Source organism: Rutilus rutilus (assembly GCF_951802725.1).
Source record: "Rutilus rutilus genome assembly, chromosome: 15".
Lineage (NCBI taxonomy): Eukaryota > Metazoa > Chordata > Actinopteri > Cypriniformes > Leuciscidae > Rutilus > Rutilus rutilus.
In genome coordinates, this window is record NC_140220.1 from 27,150,691 (window position 1) to 27,172,691 (window position 22,001).

The following is a 22,001-nucleotide window of genomic DNA, read 5'->3' on the forward strand; positions in this document are numbered from 1 at the left end:
GTTTACCTTTATCACATTTTTATCATTAAAGTACACATTGCAGTTAGTCTTTGAATTTCAGTTCATTTTAATTCTGCCTCATTGAATTCAGGAATTGATTTGTAATTTAAAAAACATTCTCAATTCAATTCTTAATGTTGCTCAACCCTGTTAGATATATTCTTGGAGCCCCCCAAATACATCAAATTTGAGTAATGCATCCTATGTGAGGCTTGTCACACCTAAACTAATGTTTCTTGTTGTTTTGCATCTATCTGAGCTGTCCTACTAACCTAAGGTCCCCCTCATCCTACACAACCTAGGCGCCTGTGTGGGCCAGATACATTCAAAACTTCCCTAAAACCTATTTTTGTAGCATGATTTCACAGCAGAACAACACCTCGACATACTGCATGCAAATGCTCTCACACATAGGCCTACTTAATTTAGGCTGTATCTCATTACAGTGTTGTACTACACCCAGATCCCTCTGTTATCTCTACCTGAAAGAGACGAAGAAATGTTTTGTAAAAGTTAACCTTTTAAAAAAACATCTGATATGCAACAGATATCAGGTGCCATTTTATAACTGCTGTTAGAGAGAAATGTTTGCTTGAAAATAACATGGATGATAGACTTGGAAAAAATAAGTTTTTTTTTCTTCTAAGACCGTTTAGAACCTTCCCACATCCATCAGTTAATTTCTCTGAAATGTGTAGCACACAAAGGAATAAGCCACATATAAACCTATTGCAGTGTTCTCATAATGGGACATTTTTCATGTTGATGGTGGTCGTGCAAACAGAGCATTTTTCAGTGCTCTCAATGAAGCTTTGGCCCTGCGCTACACTGTTACACTATTGTTCTATCCATGCTCGCCAGGGACGGCGCCCTGCTTCTCAGAATGGAAGGAAAGCCTTGCATTGAAAGAGAGACGTCTTTCTACAGTTTTTTTTTTTTCTGTAGTCTTCAAACAATGCTTCAAATGAAAAGGCAGGCCTTGTGCAGGGAAACATAAGAACAAGTCTTCTCAAGGATGGCTGTTCTTGAATTGAGCTCTCAGTCAGTCCCATATGTACAGTACATTCGTCTGAAGGGCGTAGTAGTTAAAGATCTGGGTAAAGATATCTGTAAGGTTGTAGGTTCAACCATGAGTTGGGCACAGTTGTTAAGTAAAACTAAAACCATATAAAAAGTTAATTACTTGAAATAAGACAAACATTAACTAAAATAAAATATAAAAATCTTAAGCTTTCAGCTAGTTGCAAAAGCAACTTCTCATTTTGTTTAATTTGTTGAAGAACAAACTAAATAAACTAAAACTTAATAAAAACTATATAGACATTTTTAAAAGAATTTATAAAATTTACAAGAAGCACAACAAAATTGCATTTTTTATTTATTTATTTTTACAAAAATTAAGTTAAAGACAGAAAATATATAAAAATATCTAATTTTAAATATGATAGTAGTTTATCATTGATACTAAAATAAACTGGTTGGCCAAACATCTCTATTATTACTAGGTCAATAAGTCTGTTAAAAGATCATATAATTTCCATAGATATCATTTCCATTTTTTGACAAATTAAGGTTGTTGTCTGAGGGCACGTTTACATGACAATTCTGTACTAAAAGCGGAAACGTTTTCCTTTGTGTTTTTTGTGTACAGACAATAATGTTGTCAAAACGATCCCCGTTCACATGGATCCGCAAAAACAATTAAAAACGCTGTATCATTTATGCCAGGCCAGTAGTTGGCTATGTCACTTTGTAAAGAAACATTACACACCTATAAACTTAACGTGTAATATGCATGCGCATGATGTCACCATTTTCACAAGTTCATGTTTGAAACCAGATTTCCAAATTTGGCATTTTCAGGCCCCCAAAACACAGTTGTCGTGTAAATGAACGGTAATAATGATTCCATGCATTTATGATTTTAGTATATTATGTTATTATAATTAGGTGACAGTTACACCAAAAAATATTCTTAGTCATCGAATTTAAACTTGTCTTAAAGTTTTCAAAACCATATGAAACTAATGCAAATACTATGTTGTTGTTTAAGATTCTTGTTCTCACACACATACTTGTGCCTACATGCTCTAAAACACTATATTTGAGATCTCATCAATCAAAGTGGTTGTGTACTCACATGCTTCCTCATCTATCTTTGTGTTTAAAAGCACTCTTGAACGATGAGTGACACGTCTTACTTCTCCACAGCTGTATACATGAGCGAATGGGAGCGGAGCAAACCTAAGCCCCTGCAGCCTGCGGAGGAAGAGTCAGCAGAACCCGCACCAACAGAAGCTAAAGTCCCGGAAGAGAACCAAGCAGGGGACTCAAGCGAAGAGACATCAAGCCACCAACCTCCTGCTTCGGCTGGTGTGACCTACGAGCTTTGCGCCGGCTTGGTGGACAAACCCAACCTTTCTCTAGAGGAGATTGCCAGGCAGGAAGTGCTGGAAGAGTGTGGATATGATGTGCCAGTCACTAAACTGAGAAAGATCACGTCATACAGGTGAGAACCCATCTAAAATAAGTAACATTTCTGATATTCTGGCTAATTCGTTCGCGTAATTCACACGTGAAGTTAGAGAGCAATCACTCCAAAGCATTTACTTGTAGGCCCATGTGATGCAGATCAAACTCTATTAGCAGCAACAATGTGATGAGAAATGTCATCACATTAAATTTCAATAGGTTTATTGTTAAAGGTTATTTCTTGTAAATGGTGTCCGATGTCAATGAGTTTAAAATACTTATTGAGATGATTGATTGATAGATTGTATTGTCTATTTTTGCCATGCGTGTTGTCTTGATTTTCTGTTGGCTGCAACACCTTAATTTCCCCTCGGGGAATAATAAAGGAAGTCTAAGTCTAAAGTATTTTGGTGATGTCAATGAAGCTGCTGCTTGTGCTAATAATGGATGTGGGAAAGTAAATCTGAAAATTTAGCAGCTTTCAAGTGTGAAAGTGGCTAATAATAACACAAGCAGCCTCGTAAGTGATACACTGATAATGAAACAAGTCTTGAGGTTTATTCAGGCTTATGTACTTTCTTTATTAGATGTCTCTCTGGAATACTTCTGATTGGTCAATCACAGCATTCTACAGTCAGCCTGATCACCCTATCAATGTTTATTTGTCTTATATATATATATATATATAATCGTCCCGAACCGTTACAGTACGGACATCACGGTTCGGTGTGCATTCAGTCTGACGACGAATATACAGTCAGTCACAGGCGATCCACACTACAATCCAGAAGGGTGCACGTGCGGTAATGCAACACTGTTTGCTAACTTCCACAACAGGAAAAAGAACAGAAGAAGGACAGGCGATCTATGCACCAACCACAAGAGTTCAGATGGCACACAAGAGCTTTCTAGTAGCCTATACGCAGAATATCGATACATTTTTTGTATGTGCTCTACTAACTTAACGGAAACGAAACTGGGACAGAAAAAAGCGGCGTCCTATTTCTTTTCTTTATTTTACAAAAGCACAATGTTTTATTTTTATTGTGAGTTCTACACAAATAAAAACAGACCCTTTACAGTTACTCTCATCTGTATTTCCATAAATGGAGTATTTTAAGTTGTTTCCACTGCTATAATGAGGGGGTTAGTGGGCAGACGACATAATCCAGATGTACCAATCACCGGATCTAGGCAGAAAAAGACTACAGGAGTGTAAAAACTTATCTCTGCACAAGTTTTATTTTTTTTTATTCAATTTATTTTGTACTTCTATAACACAAGAGAGGCTTATGCAAGAGTGCATTCTGTTTACTGCTTAGTGCTAAATACACTAAAGGAGTCTGTACTGTATCAACTACCTCAGGGGGGACTAAATGCCACAAGGTGGAACAAACTGTAATTTGCATTACTGTCTGTTCAAAATAAATAAAAAGAAACCTAGCATTGGGCATTTGTTGCTTTTTCCTGTTGTACCGAAATCGTATCGAACCGTGACCCCAAAACTGATGTATGTATTAAACTGTGACTTCTGTGTACCGATACACCCCTTATTATATATGAAGAGTTCAGATGCAAAAGCCTCTAAGTGCCATCTGAAATTTTCTTCTAGAATGATCATTTTTATCAAGCTCGTATATTTAAGGTCAGTAATTTCATTTAAATGGCAATGAAAATGACCTATTAATTGTCATTTAAGTGAAATTACTGAACTTAAATATACGAGCTTGATAAAAATGATCATTCTAGAAGAAAATTTCAGATGGCACTTAGAGGCTTTTGCATCTGAACTCCTCATATATAGCCTACACTGTGTATTTATACTGTATATGTGTATATACTACTTCAATACTATTACTATCAGTAAGATTTTTATGAAAGAGATTAATACTTTCATTCAGCAAGGACACAATAATTTGATCAAAAGTTACAATAAAGACATTTATAATTTTACAGAAGATTTCTGTTTCAAATGAATGCAGTTGTTTTGAACGTCCTATTCTCAGCATATTAGAATGATAGGATCATGAGACACTATAGACTGAAGTAATGGCTGCTGAATATTCAGCTTTGTCATCAGAGGAATAAATTACATTTTAAAATGTATTAAAAACGAAAAGTTATTTTAAATTGTTATAATAGTTTACAATTATACTGTATTTTTTTAATCTGATAAATGCAGCCAATGTGGCCCTATTGACACCTGGCAGTAAGATCGGTCGATCGGATCACACGTAGACGAAGCAGACATATACCCGTTTACACCTGGTCTATTAACCCGTCTCTTTTGTCCACTTTTAACCACTTCTGTGCTGATATCTTCGCGGGGTCTATGTCTATGTAAATGTATGGTTTTTTTTCAAATCTTTTGATTTAATGGACTTTCGTTGAATCGTTTCTGCTCTGACAGCCGCAAGTGTGTGTTTGAAATCAGGAATGGTGAGAGAACATTGAGCTGGGTATGTTTTTGTCTTCAAACCAAACTTGGGTCTTCTGCAAACAAAGTTTAAATCCCTTCTGGCTTGCGCGCTTCCCATAATGTTTAGGCATTAGGTAAGTAGGCAGAGAGTAGGCTCTTTTGTTGCTGTTCGAACGCATAGAGTGTTTACACTATGAAAGCAATACGCTCGAAATGTGTTTTCGACTACCTCTGGAAGTAGTCGAAAGTGGACAAACTCAAAACGTTTTAGACCCCATTTACACCTTTATTTAGCATCGTCCACTTGTGACCCAATCAACCAAAACGCATCTTAATACCAGGTGTAATCAGGGCCTGTTGAGCATAAGAGTGTGTGAGAGAGGAATGTATACATGTCTGCTAATATGCACTTTGGCATGACTGACATACATTTTTATCTTGTTTCCCAATTTAATATTTAACCTTCATCTTGATCATTGGCTGGTAAACCCCCAGAGGAAAGAACCTCAGATAAAGTATTCAGGGGTTAATTGTGTCCCAATCTCATCTGTAAAGAAAGATGAAACAGTGCTGCATTATGCTCTTATCAGTCTTCATTGAGGAGACTGTCGTAAACCCCTGCCGCCTCGCACCTGCCAGAGTCACACCACCTGCGTGTGTGAGCCTGCAACATCTGCATGTTGCTGTTTGTGACCTGTGCCACAGCTATCTCTGATTTGCTAAAATACCACATGGAGTCACAAAGCATCCTCCTCTCAAATGAACACACAGACACAGTTTGGACGCACCTGCTGACTGCACCACACTCTCATAAACACCTGCTGCACCTGCTGCGTTTATGGACGTATTTAGGGACATGAAGGAATGCAGAGAGTGGATGACCTACTTCTGTTTGATTACTCAGTGAAAATTTGTTACACAATGAATTGTTACACTTTTTTTTCTTTTTCCACATAATTAGAAACCAGAGGGAACAAGAAATGTGGGAAAGTGGATGAGGAAATGACGCATTGTCCATATATGCATTTACATTAACCTCTAGATCACGGTACTAACAAGAGATTGTTTTCAATAAATTTCAATTTTTGTCCTCCTCTGACATTTTGTTCATCATTATAATACAATTCTTAACCTCATTGTCACTTTCTATCCTGATATATATACCCTGACTGGATAACGTTTTGCTTCTCTTAGTAGCCTACCTTTCTAGGCTCAATCTGACAGGCCTCTTAGATCATCAAACCAGTGGCTGACTTGAGACGAAATCATGTCCCAAATTGAATGGTAGTCTTAGCTCGTTGTTCTGATGTCACTGCACATGGGTCAATATTTATCATTATTTGCATAGGCCTATATTTATTTAAATATACGCTACCATTTGGGGTCTATAATATTTTTTACGTTTCTTATGCTAACCAAGGCTGCATTTATTTGAAAACTAATATTGTGAAATGTCATTGCAATTTAAAATAGCCATTTTCTTTTGTTAATATGTTTTTTAAATGTCATTTATTACTGTGATGGCAAAGCTGAATTTTCAGCATCATTACTCCAATCTTCCGTGTCACGTGATCCTTCATAAATCATTCTAATATGATGATTACACACATTTCTTATTATTGCCATTGTTGAAAACAGTTGTGCTGGACAATGTTTTTGTGGAAATTGATAAATTTTTTCAGGAATCTTTGATGAATAGACAGTTCAAACCAAGTAATTTTTTTTGCAGTACTGAAGGAACTGGAGTAATTTGCTTTGCGTTTACAATTTGCAAAATGAACATTCTTGACCATCAGCATAATAAAGTTAAAGTGACATTTGTATAGCCTAACTACCTCCTAAACTTTCTCCTAAAGAGAGGAAGGAGCTGTATTCTCTCTTTTGTGTTGAAACTGGAATCGTCCAAAGATTTATTAGAAAATGATATCTTCCGGGCCCATAAATGCCCCATGCCGAGGGCTTCAGAATAGTTAATTTGTCACATCTTGTCTTCATTCTTTGTGGAGTGGATGTCAGCATTTTTCATTGGTTACAGACAGTGTCCTGGAGATTCTCATGAAATCCGTCCTCTCAGATGTAGAGTTATGTTTTGCAACGCACTCATTGTGGTTAGTTTAAACTCATCCTAGAAAGTGATTGCTGGGGCTTGTTCCATTTTTACCTCCTCGGGCCATCATCCATCAGTTTGATGGTACGCAAGCATCACGGCCTTGTAATTTTCTTCCAGATTTCATAAGCTCATTTCAAAAATTCTGTTTCTACAAAATACTAAGAAAAGAAGGGGCTTTTGGAAGCTTCACATCTCTGTAATACTCTCATGGTGTTAGGGAGATCTCCATGGTGATGTCTCCATGACGGAGTCTCAAGTGAGGTTACGCCTCAGCCACAGTGGCGCTTACCGGATTGCTGTCTATTAAGGTATGAGAGGTCTTTGCTTCATGCCTTCAGGTCCTCGCAGTAGCCCCTTTTTGCCCATGCCTAGTCCTCATTGTGCAATAGCAATTTCAACAAGAGCTGCTTGAATGGTGGATGTCTCCTCATCCATACATCCCTAATGGGTTTCAGAATCGTCATTTGAATAGATGGTAATTATTTTCATGTAGCATCATTTATTTTTGCTCATTAAGTTACTTTAATGGCAGCCAGTTCACTGGCCTGCCATCTTGGTAACACCCCTGGTCAAATAGTTTTCAAGTTGGTAATAAGCGTTCAGGTATCTGAATGTGGAAAGACCATTTATAAAGCTATTTGCCAAGATTACAATATCATCTCAAATCTGGAGTTAAATGTGACGACACTAGTACAGAATGTAACCTTTATTTTAGCAAAATTTTTACTTCTTTAGCTTAAATTATGCTAAAAATTTACTACGCTTTTTGTCCACATTTAAAATAAGGAATCAAATCTAACAGTAAGTGCTACGTATGGAATGGCTTCTGTGGTAGGTCCTACCTAGGCCCTGTCCCAAATGGCACCCTAAGCACTTGTGGTCTTCCTACGAGTCCGCACTTTCGTGACTTAATGCCGCTTTGACTGTCGGGAAGAAGTCTGCTGCGGAGCTTGCATCAGTGCGGGCTTGGCAAAAGCCGCATATCGACCGCAAAGGGGGCGCTCGCGAGCACCCTTCTGAGGCCTAAAATGACAAATGAGACCCTACGGTCTCACGTACTTAACGAACACGCGGCAGCCATTGTAAGTCCACAAGACTGAAGTGTGCCATTTGGGACTGGGCCCTAGACTGGGATGGAACTACTTCAGACGCTGAGACATGGGCAGAGCAAATCTGCCCAGGGATACCGTGGAAGAATAAAGAATACACATATGGGATTACCAAGGAGGAATCACAACACATTGGGCATTAGCATTTAGCATTAACATTGATTTAGTCAACATGTGGCTTCTTTAGCTTAAAGGGATAGTTCACCCAAAATTTTTAATTCTGTCATAATTTACTCACCCTCAAGTTGTTCCAACCCTTTATGAGTTTCTTTCTTCTGCTGAACACAAAAGAAGATATTTTGAAGAATGCCGGAAACCAAAAAGTTGATGTACCCCACTGACTTCCATAGTATTTTTTTTTTTTTTTTTCAATGGGGTCCATCAACTGTTTGGTAAACCATATTCTTCTAAATATCTTTTGTGTTCAGCAGAAGAAAGAAATTCATACAGGCTTGGAGCAACTTGAGGGTGTGTAAACGATGACAGGATTTGAATTTTTAGTGAACTATCCCTTTAAATCAGGCATTCATAGTTTATAGCTGCAGTGCCTTGTGAAGGAAAACTGAAGTGTTCTCGGATTGCTCTTTTTGAGTCCCTTGTGCTTTCCTCCCCCACAGGTCAGGAGTCGGAGTGACCGGATCGAAGCAGACTATGTTCTACGCAGAGGTGTCCGATGAGATTTGCGTCGGAGAGGGAGGAGGAAAACCCCAAGAGGGCGAATTGATCGAGGTGGTCAAAGTGCCCCTGCACGAAGCCATGACCTTCGCCTTTGACGAGAGCATCCCGAAAACAATGGGTGTCATTTTCAGCTTCATCTGGTTCCACAGCAACATGTCACCGAAGTATAAGATCTCCACCAATGTGTAACGTAACAGTTCCAAGCCATCCTCTGAAATACAAGTCATTACATACATTTTTATACGTAGTAATCAAAATGGTCACTAACTGTTAATTTTTTTTTTCGGGTATTTCTTACACTTTTATCTGTTCGTTGTGGTTCTAGCTATTGTCTTATTTCAAACTGAAGCAGCACTTTTGTGCTATCAGCTTTCCACGGGAGCTGACACATCCCGATCGGTTAACCGTAGAACTGAAGAGGTTCGTTGAGAGTTTGTTTTGTGTAACCGAATGCTTTGTTTTTAACATGTCAGGAATTTCAGCCAGCCATTTGAAATCACACCACAGCCCTTAAAGACTTTGTAATGGTGATCTCTTCCACTCTTATTAGAGAGGGACAGATCTGAAAGACCGTGTTGATACCATCAGAGAGAGAACATCAGACCTGGATCATTCGCAATTGAAGCTGTACAATGTGGTCAGAAAGGGACAGTATATAGCCATATTCCAATTTTGCTGTTTAGAATAACAACACTAATTTTTGAAATAAATAAGCAAGTAAATAATCACAATAATTAATGTGAATTATATGTAAACAACACAGGCAGCTACCCAAACGAGACACTTCTTGAAAACAATCATTGACGGAAAAACAATTACGCTCTTGCATATATCTCAGGTCCAAAGCTGACTTTGGGAAATTCAGGGTTAGTGACAATGCTGAAAAATACTGAGGTGTTTTTTATTGCCGCTTAACATTAAGTTGATATTCTAAGTGAGTTTTTGCACAGAATTTATGAAATATCTACTACAAAAACCTAAAGTATGAGTACAGTGCTAGTACTACAGGTTTAAAGCTGCTTTGCCATAATCATAATCTTAACTGAATCAACGTTCTGACTTCTTTCAGAACATATGGAATAGAATATATTAGGGGTGCATGAGCTTGCCTGCTGAAAAAGTAGAAATTATTTTCAAACACCATAGTGTCAGAAGACTGGTACCTCCTAAAGTCACAGGAACAAAAAGTATTGGCTTTCTAAAGTCCATGGATTACTATACTTGAAAATCATTTGTATTACTGTTGCGGTTTACTGTATGAATATATAGGGTGATTACTATAAATGCGTGAATATAATCAATATATCCTCAATATTCTCCGTGATACCTCCAAGATTTGAGAGGCTGCTTGTAACTTCACTTACAAATGTTTTAAGGTGAGCTGAAGCTTTCTGAATCAGATTCTTGCTCTTAGTTCAGTTCAAATTCTCTTAAGCACAAAGCATTCACTAGTTTAATGGATCGATCTATCAATCAATAATTTTTCCTATATCTTGTTGGCTTAATTATTTTGTGAAGGATATTGAAGTGCACAAACATTTGTCAATGCTTTCTTTGTTCTTGTCTTGACAACCATCACCTCCATGTTAAATAAATTCAATATTATCAGCTGATTGGATCTTCTTGTAAAGCATTTCCTCTGTCCTATCACTGTACTTGGTCTATATTCTGTTGTGATTGAGTGTTATAACTTTATCAATACATATGGTCAATGTGCTAATTCACAAGTTACCATGTTCAAATAATCAGTCAAAAAGAGTGTTGTGGAAAGGACAAACAGGATTGATTTGGTCCACAATGACAGTGTTTTTAACTTTGAGCGCTCCTTTTAAAGTATGCAAATGAGACATTTAAGAATTATGCATTTGTTTTGGGAGCATTATTTCTTATCACGATGCCTCAGATATCATCCCCTCATTTTCTTAATCTCTTCTTATAAGTGTTTTGTACGTTTATCTCAGGATAGGGCTTTTTTTTTTAATAAGTTGTTGATTTATTGTCACGTGCCACTGTTACTAATGCTTGATTTTCAGACTATTTCTTATGTCTTTATATATCATTTTTGTCTTTCTTTTTTTTTTGGATCTCACAAAATTTGTTTACTGGTTGTTTTCATGAATGGCACCTCGAACGAATATATATATATATTTCAATTATGTAATATATATATATACGTAACTTTTGACATTTGAAAATATATATATATTTCAAAAATGAAATATTGCATGTGCACTCTGTATTACATTGATCTGCATTCAGTTTAAATGAATAAAAAGGTTCCTGCCTTAGGTCATGGAGTCTCTACTTTCATCTATCAGTGCAAGTCCGTATCTGTCCAAAATCAACCTCAGTCAGATGTAAAGTGTTGTAATGACTGATAAATAATACATTTAAACAGTGGCCAAATCCACTCCGCTTGCCCTCATCTTACTCTCCTTTCACGTTACCACACCTTTTGTTTACAGTCTGGCTTTCATGTGTCAAACGACGTTGATGTTTTCATTCAAGCTGAGGGACAATTTGTCAAGAGCTTCTCATCCAGAGCTCTCTAGGGGTCAGAGCGCTCTTCGTTATGTAGAGATTTGAGAGGAGTTGAGTTGTCAAGGTAATGTTTGTTTTCGTCTCTGCTCTTTTTAGGCACATTGGTAATCATTACACAGCCTTACTGACGGATGTCCGGGGCGAGGGATTGTGGAGGAGGGACAGGTGGGTGGGTGAGGGGGTCACAAATAATAGCATTAAGTAACTAAGTGCAACTACCACGACTTTGCTATAGCAACCGCACGCCTCACAACAAGACACACAATGAGTGTGATCTGTGAGGCAGGGGAGAAGAGAAGACATGGCAAGGCCACTTAAGCGTGTTTTCTATGCTTCTTGATTTACTGATGGCTTTGTTCAGATGACCCACAAAGGGCTTGTGCACTGTACGCAGACTGAATATATTATCAATACAAAACAATTGCTCATTTGTCCACTGTACTAAACCTTTTTGGGATTTTCTTGTTGTGCATTTAATGTAATGAACAGGCCACCGCTCAATGATTATTTTCAAAGCACACCCTAACAGGATTAGCTTGCTGATAAATTTACATGAAGCTTTTTCCTTAGTTTTGTTTCAGGTGCAGTCAGTCCTTTTTTATCATTAACCCTATAAAGCCTGACATATAAAATAATAGTCAGATAAATCTTTTTTTTTTTTATGGAACCATTTATTGAGCCTTTTGAAACTATAAAAAAACACAATTTTAAAGTATGTGTGTGTATTTTTTGTCGAGTATCATTAAATTAGCCGTTTATGGCTCAAATAGTTTGATGTAGGAGAATATGGAACAATATTATTCAAAGGCCAAAACTGAGCAAAAATATGGAATTTGGTGCAATTGCTGATTTTTATACGGGTAAAAAAGAAAGATGAAATGTTGATAGCTTGTAATGTAATTCAAATAGGATCTTTATTACAGACTAATTAAATAAAATCCGTATTAAAATAAGGTTATCACTTATATATCTCCCAATAATATGTGTAACCCTCCCCAACCGGGTACACTCGTATAATAATAGTAAAGGAGCCCTGGTATCCCAGTAGTAGTAAAGGGTAATGTCTGGTCCTTCCCCTGAAGAATGAACAGTTAGCTACCAGTATACTACAATAATAATTTGTTCTATAGCGCGGTGCCTCCAATAAACATATTCTCAGGGGTTTGAGAATAAAACAAACAGGTTGAGCATAAGAAAGTTATAATAAACCCTGGGGTTTATTGAATAATCCCAAAACAAAAACAAACTAACAAATAAAAATAAAAATAAACAAAAACAAAGAAAAATAAATAAATGACAGGAATATGAAACTACTGAATAATTGCCTTACACAGTGATGGAATCGTAAACTGGTTCAGGGAAACCAAAAATACAGATATCACATTTATATAGTGCAACCTTTTAACTGATCCAAAATCAGTAGTACTACAGAGACTTAAAATAGTCAGACCCCCCCCCCCCCCAAAAAACAGTTACCTCAAATACTCTTATTAACAACAATTAATACTTATTTGAACATATAGGACTGGTTTACACGTTTAAACCCAAAAATAACTCAAATTTCCTTCTTAATATGACTCAATTGTAATCAAATGACTCTTATATTGACTCGTTCGTAATCAAATGACTCTTCTATTGACTCGTTCGTAATCAAATGACTTCTATTGACTCATTCGTAATCAAATGACTCTTCTATTAACTCGTTCGTAATCAAATGACTCTTCTATTAACTCGTTCGTAATCAAATGACTTCTATTAACTCGTTCGTAATCAAATGACCCTTCTATTGACTCGTTCGTAATCAAATGACTCTTCTATTAACTCGTTCGTAATCAAATGACCCTTCTATTGACTCGTTCGTAATCAAATGACTCTTCTATTAACTCGTTCGTAATCAAATGACTCTTCTATTAACTCGTTCGTAATCAAATGACTCTTCTATTAACTCGTTCGTAATCAAATGACCCTTCTATTGACTCGTTCGTAATCAAATGACTCTTCTATTAACTCGTTCGTAATCAAATGACCCTTCTATTGACTCGTTCGTAATCAAATGACTCTTCTATTAACTCGTTCGTAATCAAATGACTCTTCTATAAACTCGTTCGTAATCAAATGACTCTTAAATTGATTCGTTAAACGAGTCTTTGATAATCCGTTCACTCATTTCAAACCCCTTTACATGTGTAAAAACAGATTTTAAACACTCAATACCTCAATAACAAAAATGAGAACCCACAAACTTAGTCTCTAAACCAGTACATGTACAATTTCCATGAACCGTTGGTGCACTTTTCCTCCAAACGATGAGATTCAACAGAGCTCAGTCCAAATGTACGTTACTCACTCATCTGCATGTGCATGAACATGAAGGCTATAATGCGCGATGACGGTCCAAGGTCCCGAATATCTTCAAACCAAAAAAAAATAAGAAGGTAGCAATCTCAAATCCACGATGCCCGATGAATCAGTCCTCCATTAGGCCGTGGTTGAATTTCCGCCAGGAGCTCCAACCGAGTCCTCCACTCTCCCTCGAGATTTCGGATCCAGTCTTCTCCTCACCGCTCGAAATTTCGTAACGAATCGTAAACAAACTGTTCATCAACTCAGTTCAGACAGCAGAGAAGAATTAGTCTCTGTCCAAGAGTCAGCTTGCTCAATTTTACTCCTCCAACAACAAATTATCATCCACCCTTCTCTCCTTCACCGAACTCCCCCGCAGCACAAACTCTCATTGGTTAAGAACAGACGCATACAATTTCAACATTTTTTCAGAACTTAAAGGTACACTCTTGTTAAGAAGCTTACATTGGCAAAACCTTTAAACAAATATTATTTTTTTTAGAAGAAAAAAAATACTAAAGAAAAAAAATACTACAAACATAAAACTCACTATTTTGCCAGTGCTTTTTATTTTTATTTTCATTATAGCCCTGAATTTTCAAAAAGGCTACATCCTTCCCCCACTTGAAAACAGCATGTCCCCATGCGAACCACTAAATCAGTAAACAGGAAATATTGGTTTCAACTTTACACTCTAGGGACTATACACGGCCATGCATTTATGTGTGACCAACATGACCGGCAAAGAGCTTGGGAATTACACCACCAAACATGAGAATTCTCATTGTTGTGACCTCTAAGGGGAACACGTTGTTGGCTTGAACACACCTCACACCCTTTAGAGGTAACCACCAGCTCGTGAGTAGGAACTCCCAAGTTTGGGTAAGTAAACCTTGCCGGTGGTTTCCTTTCCCTATTAGACCTCCTCAATTGCATTTCATGCACAGGGCCAGCATTTTCGTTATACCCTCTCCCACACCCAACACATTCTGGATCAGCTCTTATATGGTCCAACCCCTTCAGAAATTCTGACCTCACTATTTCTTCTTCCTGGTCAGCCGGGAAACCCCCATCTTTCTCACCCAACTCGGGTTCCACCTCACTTCTTTCAGGAACCATCTCAAGATTTTCAACCACTCTCTTTTCTTTTTCAGTTACAGCTCTCTCCCCGTAAAATAACGACGGTCCTCCATACAGAAACGGACCGTAATCATATTCGGACTCAGAGTCAGAGTCGGATTCAGACCCGACTTCCGCTGCTCCCATCTCTTGAACTCCAAGCCCATCAGAATCCTTCAATTTTCTCTTAGGGACATCACCACAAGTAGTCACCTTTCCTTCCTCCCTAACCCTCATGTGTGAGCTCACAGGAAGAATATGATCTTTATGCAAAACCTTCTTGGGTCCATCACCCTTTTCTGGAGTCAGCTGGTATACAGGCAGATTTGTCAACTGTTTATCTACCACGTAAATAACTGAACTCCAGCGATCAGCCAGCTTGTGCTTCCCCCTCAGACCTAAGTTCCTGATAAACACCCTATCACCAGGGTTAAGGACACATTCATGCACCTTCTGATCATACCTTCTCTTATTAGACAAATTCTTTCTTTCAGCAGCTTCAGCCGCCAGCTCATGAGCTGCTCTCAGGTTCCTCCTCAGATTCTGCACATACACCGATGGTGACACTGAACCGCCCCCTTTGTTTGTTCCGAAACAAATGTCCACTGGCAAGCTAGGCTCACGCCCGAACATGAGAAAATACGGGGAGTACCCCGTAGCCTCATGCTGCGTACAATTATACGCATGTACTAACTGTGGGATGTACTGACTCCACTGGGCTTTCTTTTTCGGATCCAGGGTACCCAACATATTTAGGAGCGTCCGATTAAATCTTTCCGGTTGGGGATCGCCCTGAGGATGGTAGGGAGTAGTACGGGACTTCTTAATCCCCAACACGGCAAGCATATCTTTCACCAGACGACTCTCAAAGTCGGGACCCTGATCCGAATGAATCCTGGTTGGCAGACCATAATGTACAAAGTACTTCTCACACAGGATTTTAGCCACTGTCAAGGCCTTTTGATCTCGTGCAGGAAAAGCCTGTGCGTAACGAGTAAAATGGTCTGTAACAACTAACACATTACTCACATTATGGCTGTCTGCTTCAATAGTCAAGAAGTCAATGCACACAAGATCAAGAGGCCCTGAGCTCTGCATGTGCTGCATGGACGCTGTCTTACGGGGCAAAGTCTTTCTCACCACACATCGTTCACAACCCCTACAATAGTGTTTCACGGCCTCCTTCATACCAGGCCAGTAGAACCTGTCCTTTACCAAAGCATATGTTTTGTCAAACCCAAAATGGCCATTGTCATCATGAAGAGAGTTCAGTACATCACTACAAAGCACAGGTGGAAGCACTACTTGCTGCCGTCTATGCCCACCCTCAAGAGTGACCACTCTATACAGCAATCCGTTTAACACCATCAGATTTCCCCACTCCCTCTTCCAAAGATGAAATTCAGGCAAGTCACAGACCACGCTATCATAAGGTTTGTTCTGGCTGATAGCCAAGATAATCTTATTCAAACATGGGTCCTGCCCCTGAGCCTCCCTCAAATCAGCGTCTGAATTCCTCGCCAGTGTTGGGGTAAAAGACACTACATTGCCATGAGCCTTGGTAGCCTCACTCTCCCAAGAACTCTCAAAAGGGCAGCTCCCTACCCTCGCAGTCTCCCCAGATGCCGCTGCCTGGCACAAAGATCGCACCCCAGATTCTGAAATCTCCTCCCAATCTCCTCCCGCAACCTCACAAAAGTACGGGCGACGCGATAAAGAATCAGCATCCACATTTTTCCTTCCCGGTCTGTACTTAAGGCTGAAACTGTACGTAGACAACGCCGATAGCCATCGGTGTCCCGTAGCATCCAACTTGGCCGAAGTTAGGAGGTACGTGAGGGGATTGTTATCAGTCCTCACCTCAAATGTAACCCCGTACAAATATTCATGCAGCCTGTCTACCACAGCCCATTTTAGAGCTAAAAATTCTAGCTTATGAGCTGGATAATTTCTCTCAGAAGGGGACAAACTACGGCTGATGAACGCAACGGGACGCAGCCCCTCAGCATGTGGTTGATAAAGAACACCTCCCAACCCATCCAAGCTGGCGTCCACATGTAAAACATATGGCCGCTGAGGATCTGCAAATGCCAGTATTGGGGCTTGCGTTAACCTCTGTTTCAATTCCCGGAATGCACACTCACATGACTCATCCCAACGGGACACCAAAGTGTCAGCAGCTCTGCCCAGGGAATGTTTCTTCCCCGGTTCCTGTGAGACACCATCACCCAACAACTGATTCAGAGGGCGACAAAGGCTTGAATACCCCCTCACAAATCTACGGTAATACCCACAAAACCCCAGAAATGACCTTAATTGTGTCACAGTCTGAGGCCTTGGCCAAGTAACCACCGCCTCCACTTTCGATGGGTCAGTGGAAATACCGTCTTTAGACACTACATGCCCTACATAGGTTACTGAGGTTCGACAAAATTGGCATTTGTCCACTGACAGTTTCAGACCCTCTTCACGCAGCCTATCCAGCACCTTGAGCAGCCTCATGTTATGCTCTTCTAGAGTCTGTCCGAATACTATCAGGTCATCGAGGTACACCAGCACCTCCAGGAAATTCATGTCACCCACAGTACGCTCCATGACTCGTTGGAAGGTAGCTGGTGCCCCACAAATCCCCTGAGGCATCCGTTCAAACTCATAGAATCCGAGTGGACAAATGAACGCCGTTTTCTCTTTGTCCTCAGGGCTCATCGGTATCTGATAGTACCCGCTCCTCAAATCTAGCACGGTAAACCACTGGCTGCCTGAGAGACTGTGCAATGCATCCTCAATCCGCGGTACAGTATATTGGTCGGGAATGGTTCTGCGATTCAAGGTGCGATAGTCCACACACATCCTAACACTTCCTGACTTTTTCCGCACCACCACGATGGGAGACGCGTACGGACTTCTAGACTCAGAAATTATGCCACACTTTTGCAACTCAACCAAGTGTTCCCGCACATCCTCCAAGTCTTTGGGAGCTAAACGCCGAGACCTCTCCCGGAAAGGAGTGGGATCAGTCAGCCTGATTTCATGAACCGTACTGTGAGAACAACCCACATCCCATTCATGGGAAGAAAACACGTCTCTCCTTTCTAGAAGTTTCTCGCATAGTTGGCGCCTGGCCTCCAAAGGAAGAGGAGAATCTCCAAAGTTAAAGGAGTCCATAGTCAGATCGTTTGACTCGGAAACAGCCCTCACAGCTGTAGACTGAGACAGCACCTCTACAGGGAATACATGGGCAATAGGAGTACCCCGTGTCACAAGCAAGCTGCGGCTAGACATATTCTTGACTGTGACTGCCACTAGGCGGTTTGACATCACAGAAGCAAGCCTTAACTCTGGTCTCACCATCAGTTCTCCTAAATCAGTATTTTCAAAAGGTTGATCGATTAACACAAGCTTGTCCCCTAAGTCAGCTCTAAGTTTAGGTCTTCCCTGTATTTGACCAGTTTCCCCAGGTTTCAAAGTTACTGGCTTGTGCTGCAGGAACCAAATGGTACCATGGGGACCAGAACGGTCTCCCTGACTATCACCCTCACTAATTGTCTCATATGCAGCACGAACCACTGGATGGACAGACAGAACACTCAGAAAATCCTCTCCAGCCTCCTTTTTACAGGCTTCAAACAGCTGTCGTACTAACGTGGTATTTGTGCCCACTAAAATAGCTACTTTTTGCTCTGGCTGAGGGTCAGGACAGACTAACGCAAGGGTGTCGACCACCTGAGGTACTCCAGCAACAGCCGCAGTAAACTCCAGGCGAAGGGGCAAATACCCATCGTACGGATACTTGTGCGCACTCAAACCCCAGATTTCCAAATTCTCAACAGGCTGAACAGGTAAGTGCTTCAGGTAAGTTTGATAGAAACTGCGATAGAGAATTGTCACCTGTGAACCACTGTCCAACAAGGCCTTAGTATAAACCCCTTCAATTTGTACAGGGACTTCCAAAGATGGCCCCACCAGTCCAACAGGAAGACCATGAACATCTGTACTCATTGAAGAAAAAGAATCGGAACGGGTGGTAGCCGGAGCTCTGAGCCGTTCCTTCACAGAGCTCCGTTGAAGTTTCCCGCCAACCTGCTCCGTCTAATCAGTTTCTGGTTCACTTTACGCAGATCCTCTACCCCTTGACACTCCCTTCGAGTGTGGCCATCTTCTCCACACTTATAACAGAAAATCCCTGCCCTGGAAATGACGTCTGAACCTTTACTTGCAGCTGCAGTGGAAAACCCAGACGCCTTAGCAGGTCCCACACAAGGGATCTGGGTAGTGACATCGCCTACAGGTAGAGACGTGACATTTTTCAACAGCTTGCCTACCTGAGTGGTCAATTCCTTTACCTCTCTTTTCAAAACCTCTACATCATCCAAAGCAGACCCCATTTGCATAGCCACAGCAGGTTTAGAATTTACAACAGGCTTAGCACTAGCCCGTGTGCTTATCCAATTTTCCTCCTCTCTGACCTCACGCAGCAGCTGAGAAAACCCAGGTGGATCACGCAAACTGTACATCATTCTAAGCCTCAACGCTACTGTATCCGATGTAAGGGCACCTTTAACAACCTGTTCCATACGTTTCCGATTCAGGTCTTCCACTTTGATACCCCCTTTTAAGAAGAGACGATGGAGAATCTTGTCCAGCCGATACAAGTAGCTTGAGAGCTTTTCACCAGGCTCTTGGTAAGTACAGCTGAACTTCACAGTAAGATCTGTCTCACTTTCCGTACTCCCATAAGCGGTATCTAAGGCCATTAGATAGTCTGTGGCCGTGGCCTCTGAACTACCCATTTTAACAAAACGGACTATGTCAGCTGCAGGCCCCCTCAAACTTTCCACAATTCTTTGCTTTTTGGTGGACTCAGCACACTGCCATTCGCTAACCATCTGTGTGGCCTGTTCCATCCAAGAGTCATAATCATCCTCTCCTGAGGGAACAGGTTGTAGGCCAGAAAACACCCGTAGTTTGCGATAGCTCAAAGACTCAACAGGCGCCTGAGTACACTTTTCCACCAGCCGATCGAGGGCGTGTACTAAATTTGCACTTACATTAGCAGGTTGGTCAGAACTAATCAGAGGCCTCACATCATCTAAGGACCTACCCTCCTGATTCAGCCAACTCATTAATTTCTCCTGAAAATCACTGCCCTTTTCCGTCAGCTCAGGGGCCACCTCACATGCAGGGACATGTACCCCCCATGGCCCCACAACTCCAGAAATGCCTACTTCTGGTGGAACAGTGTTAACGTCGATCTCCAGGCTAGTTTCCACCAACAAGAACATCTGCAAACCAGTGGTGTCCCCACGACGCCCCCGTACTTTAGGGCAACCAAACACTTTCACTGAGTTTAGCACTTCTGCAATTATATCCTCAGCCATATCAATTGGCACCCTGCTAAGAATTACACATTTGTGAGGATCGAGCTTAGCCTGGCGGCTCCACTCACCAGCCTTAGACAGGTCCATAGTTCACCAAAAAAAATGTATTCACCACAGGGAAAAGAGATCCCAGCGGGGCCTCCAAAATGTAACCCTCCCCAACCGGGTACACTCGTATAATAATAGTAAAGGAGCCCTGGTATCCCAGTAGTAGTAAAGGGTAATGTCTGGTCCTTCCCCTGAAGAATGAACAGTTAGCTACCAGTATACTACAATAATAATTTGTTCTATAGCGCGGTGCCTCCAATAAACATATTCTCAGGGGTTTGAGAATAAAACAAACAGGTTGAGCATAAGAAAGTTATAATAAACCCTGGGGTTTATTGAATAATCCCAAAACAAAAACAAACTAACAAATAAAAATAAAAATAAACAAAAACAAAGAAAAATAAATAAATGACAGGAATATGAAACTACTGAATAATTGCCTTACACAGTGATGGAATCGTAAACTGGTTCAGGGAAACCAAAAATACAGATATCACATTTATATAGTGCAACCTTTTAACTGATCCAAAATCAGTAGTACTACAGAGACTTAAAATAGTCAGACCCCCCCCCCCCCCCCCCCCAAAAAACAGTTACCTCAAATACTCTTATTAACAACAATTAATACTTATTTGAACATATAGGACTGGTTTACACGTTTAAACCCAAAAATAACTCAAATTTCCTTCTTAATATGACTCAATTGTAATCAAATGACTCTTATATTGACTCGTTCGTAATCAAATGACTCTTCTATTGACTCGTTCGTAATCAAATGACTTCTATTGACTCATTCGTAATCAAATGACTCTTCTATTAACTCGTTCGTAATCAAATGACCCTTCTATTGACTCGTTCGTAATCAAATGACTCTTCTATTAACTCGTTCGTAATCAAATGACTCTTCTATAAACTCGTTCGTAATCAAATGACTCTTAAATTGATTCGTTAAACGAGTCTTTGATAATCCGTTCACTCATTTCAAACCCCTTTACATGTGTAAAAACAGATTTTAAACACTCAATACCTCAATAACAAAAATGAGAACCCACAAACTTAGTCTCTAAACCAGTACATGTACAATTTCCATGAACCGTTGGTGCACTTTTCCTCCAAACGATGAGATTCAACAGAGCTCAGTCCAAATGTACGTTACTCACTCATCTGCATGTGCATGAACATGAAGGCTATAATGCGCGATGACGGTCCAAGGTCCCGAATATCTTCAAACCAAAAAAAAATAAGAAGGTAGCAATCTCAAATCCACGATGCCCGATGAATCAGTCCTCCATTAGGCCGTGGTTGAATTTCCGCCAGGAGCTCCAACCGAGTCCTCCACTCTCCCTCGAGATTTCGGATCCAGTCTTCTCCTCACCGCTCGAAATTTCGTAACGAATCGTAAACAAACTGTTCATCAACTCAGTTCAGACAGCAGAGAAGAATTAGTCTCTGTCCAAGAGTCAGCTTGCTCAATTTTACTCCTCCAACAACAAATTATCATCCACCCTTCTCTCCTTCACCGAACTCCCCCGCAGCACAAACTCTCATTGGTTAAGAACAGACGCATACAATTTCAACATTTTTTCAGAACTTAAAGGTACACTCTTGTTAAGAAGCTTACATTGGCAAAACCTTTAAACAAATATTATTTTTTTTAGAAGAAAAAAAATACTACAAACATAAAACTCACTATTTTGCCAGTGCTTTTTATTTTTATTTTCATTATAGCCCTGAATTTTCAAAAAGGCTACATCTGTGTTGATATATTTGGTGATATTTAAAGT

The 22,001-nt window shown here is 40.1% G+C and overlaps 2 protein-coding genes across 2 annotated transcripts in view; one reads left to right on the forward strand and one right to left on the reverse strand.

Annotated features, from left to right (window-relative positions):
• The window catches only part of nudt14 (nudix (nucleoside diphosphate linked moiety X)-type motif 14), a 48,063-nt gene extending 37,662 nt beyond the window's left edge, over nucleotides 1-10,401 (forward strand). The window contains exons 4-5 of the mRNA XM_084432258.1: nucleotides 2,212-2,509; nucleotides 8,728-10,401. Coding sequence (XP_084288384.1) covers nucleotides 2,212-2,509; nucleotides 8,728-8,977 — 548 coding nt within the window. The 3' untranslated portion in view covers nucleotides 8,978-10,401. The remainder of the gene's footprint in view (nucleotides 1-2,211; nucleotides 2,510-8,727) is intronic.
• Nucleotides 10,402-18,840: 8,439 nt separating this feature from the next.
• LOC311304763 (paraneoplastic antigen Ma1 homolog) lies at nucleotides 18,841-20,169 on the reverse strand (the record flags this gene model as incomplete). The annotated part of the gene is made up of 1 exon (XM_084431999.1): nucleotides 18,841-20,169. One exon carries the CDS (start codon nucleotides 20,167-20,169, stop codon nucleotides 18,841-18,843), a length of 1,329 nt encoding a protein of 442 aa, XP_084288125.1.
• Nucleotides 20,170-22,001: the final 1,832 nt, after the last annotated feature.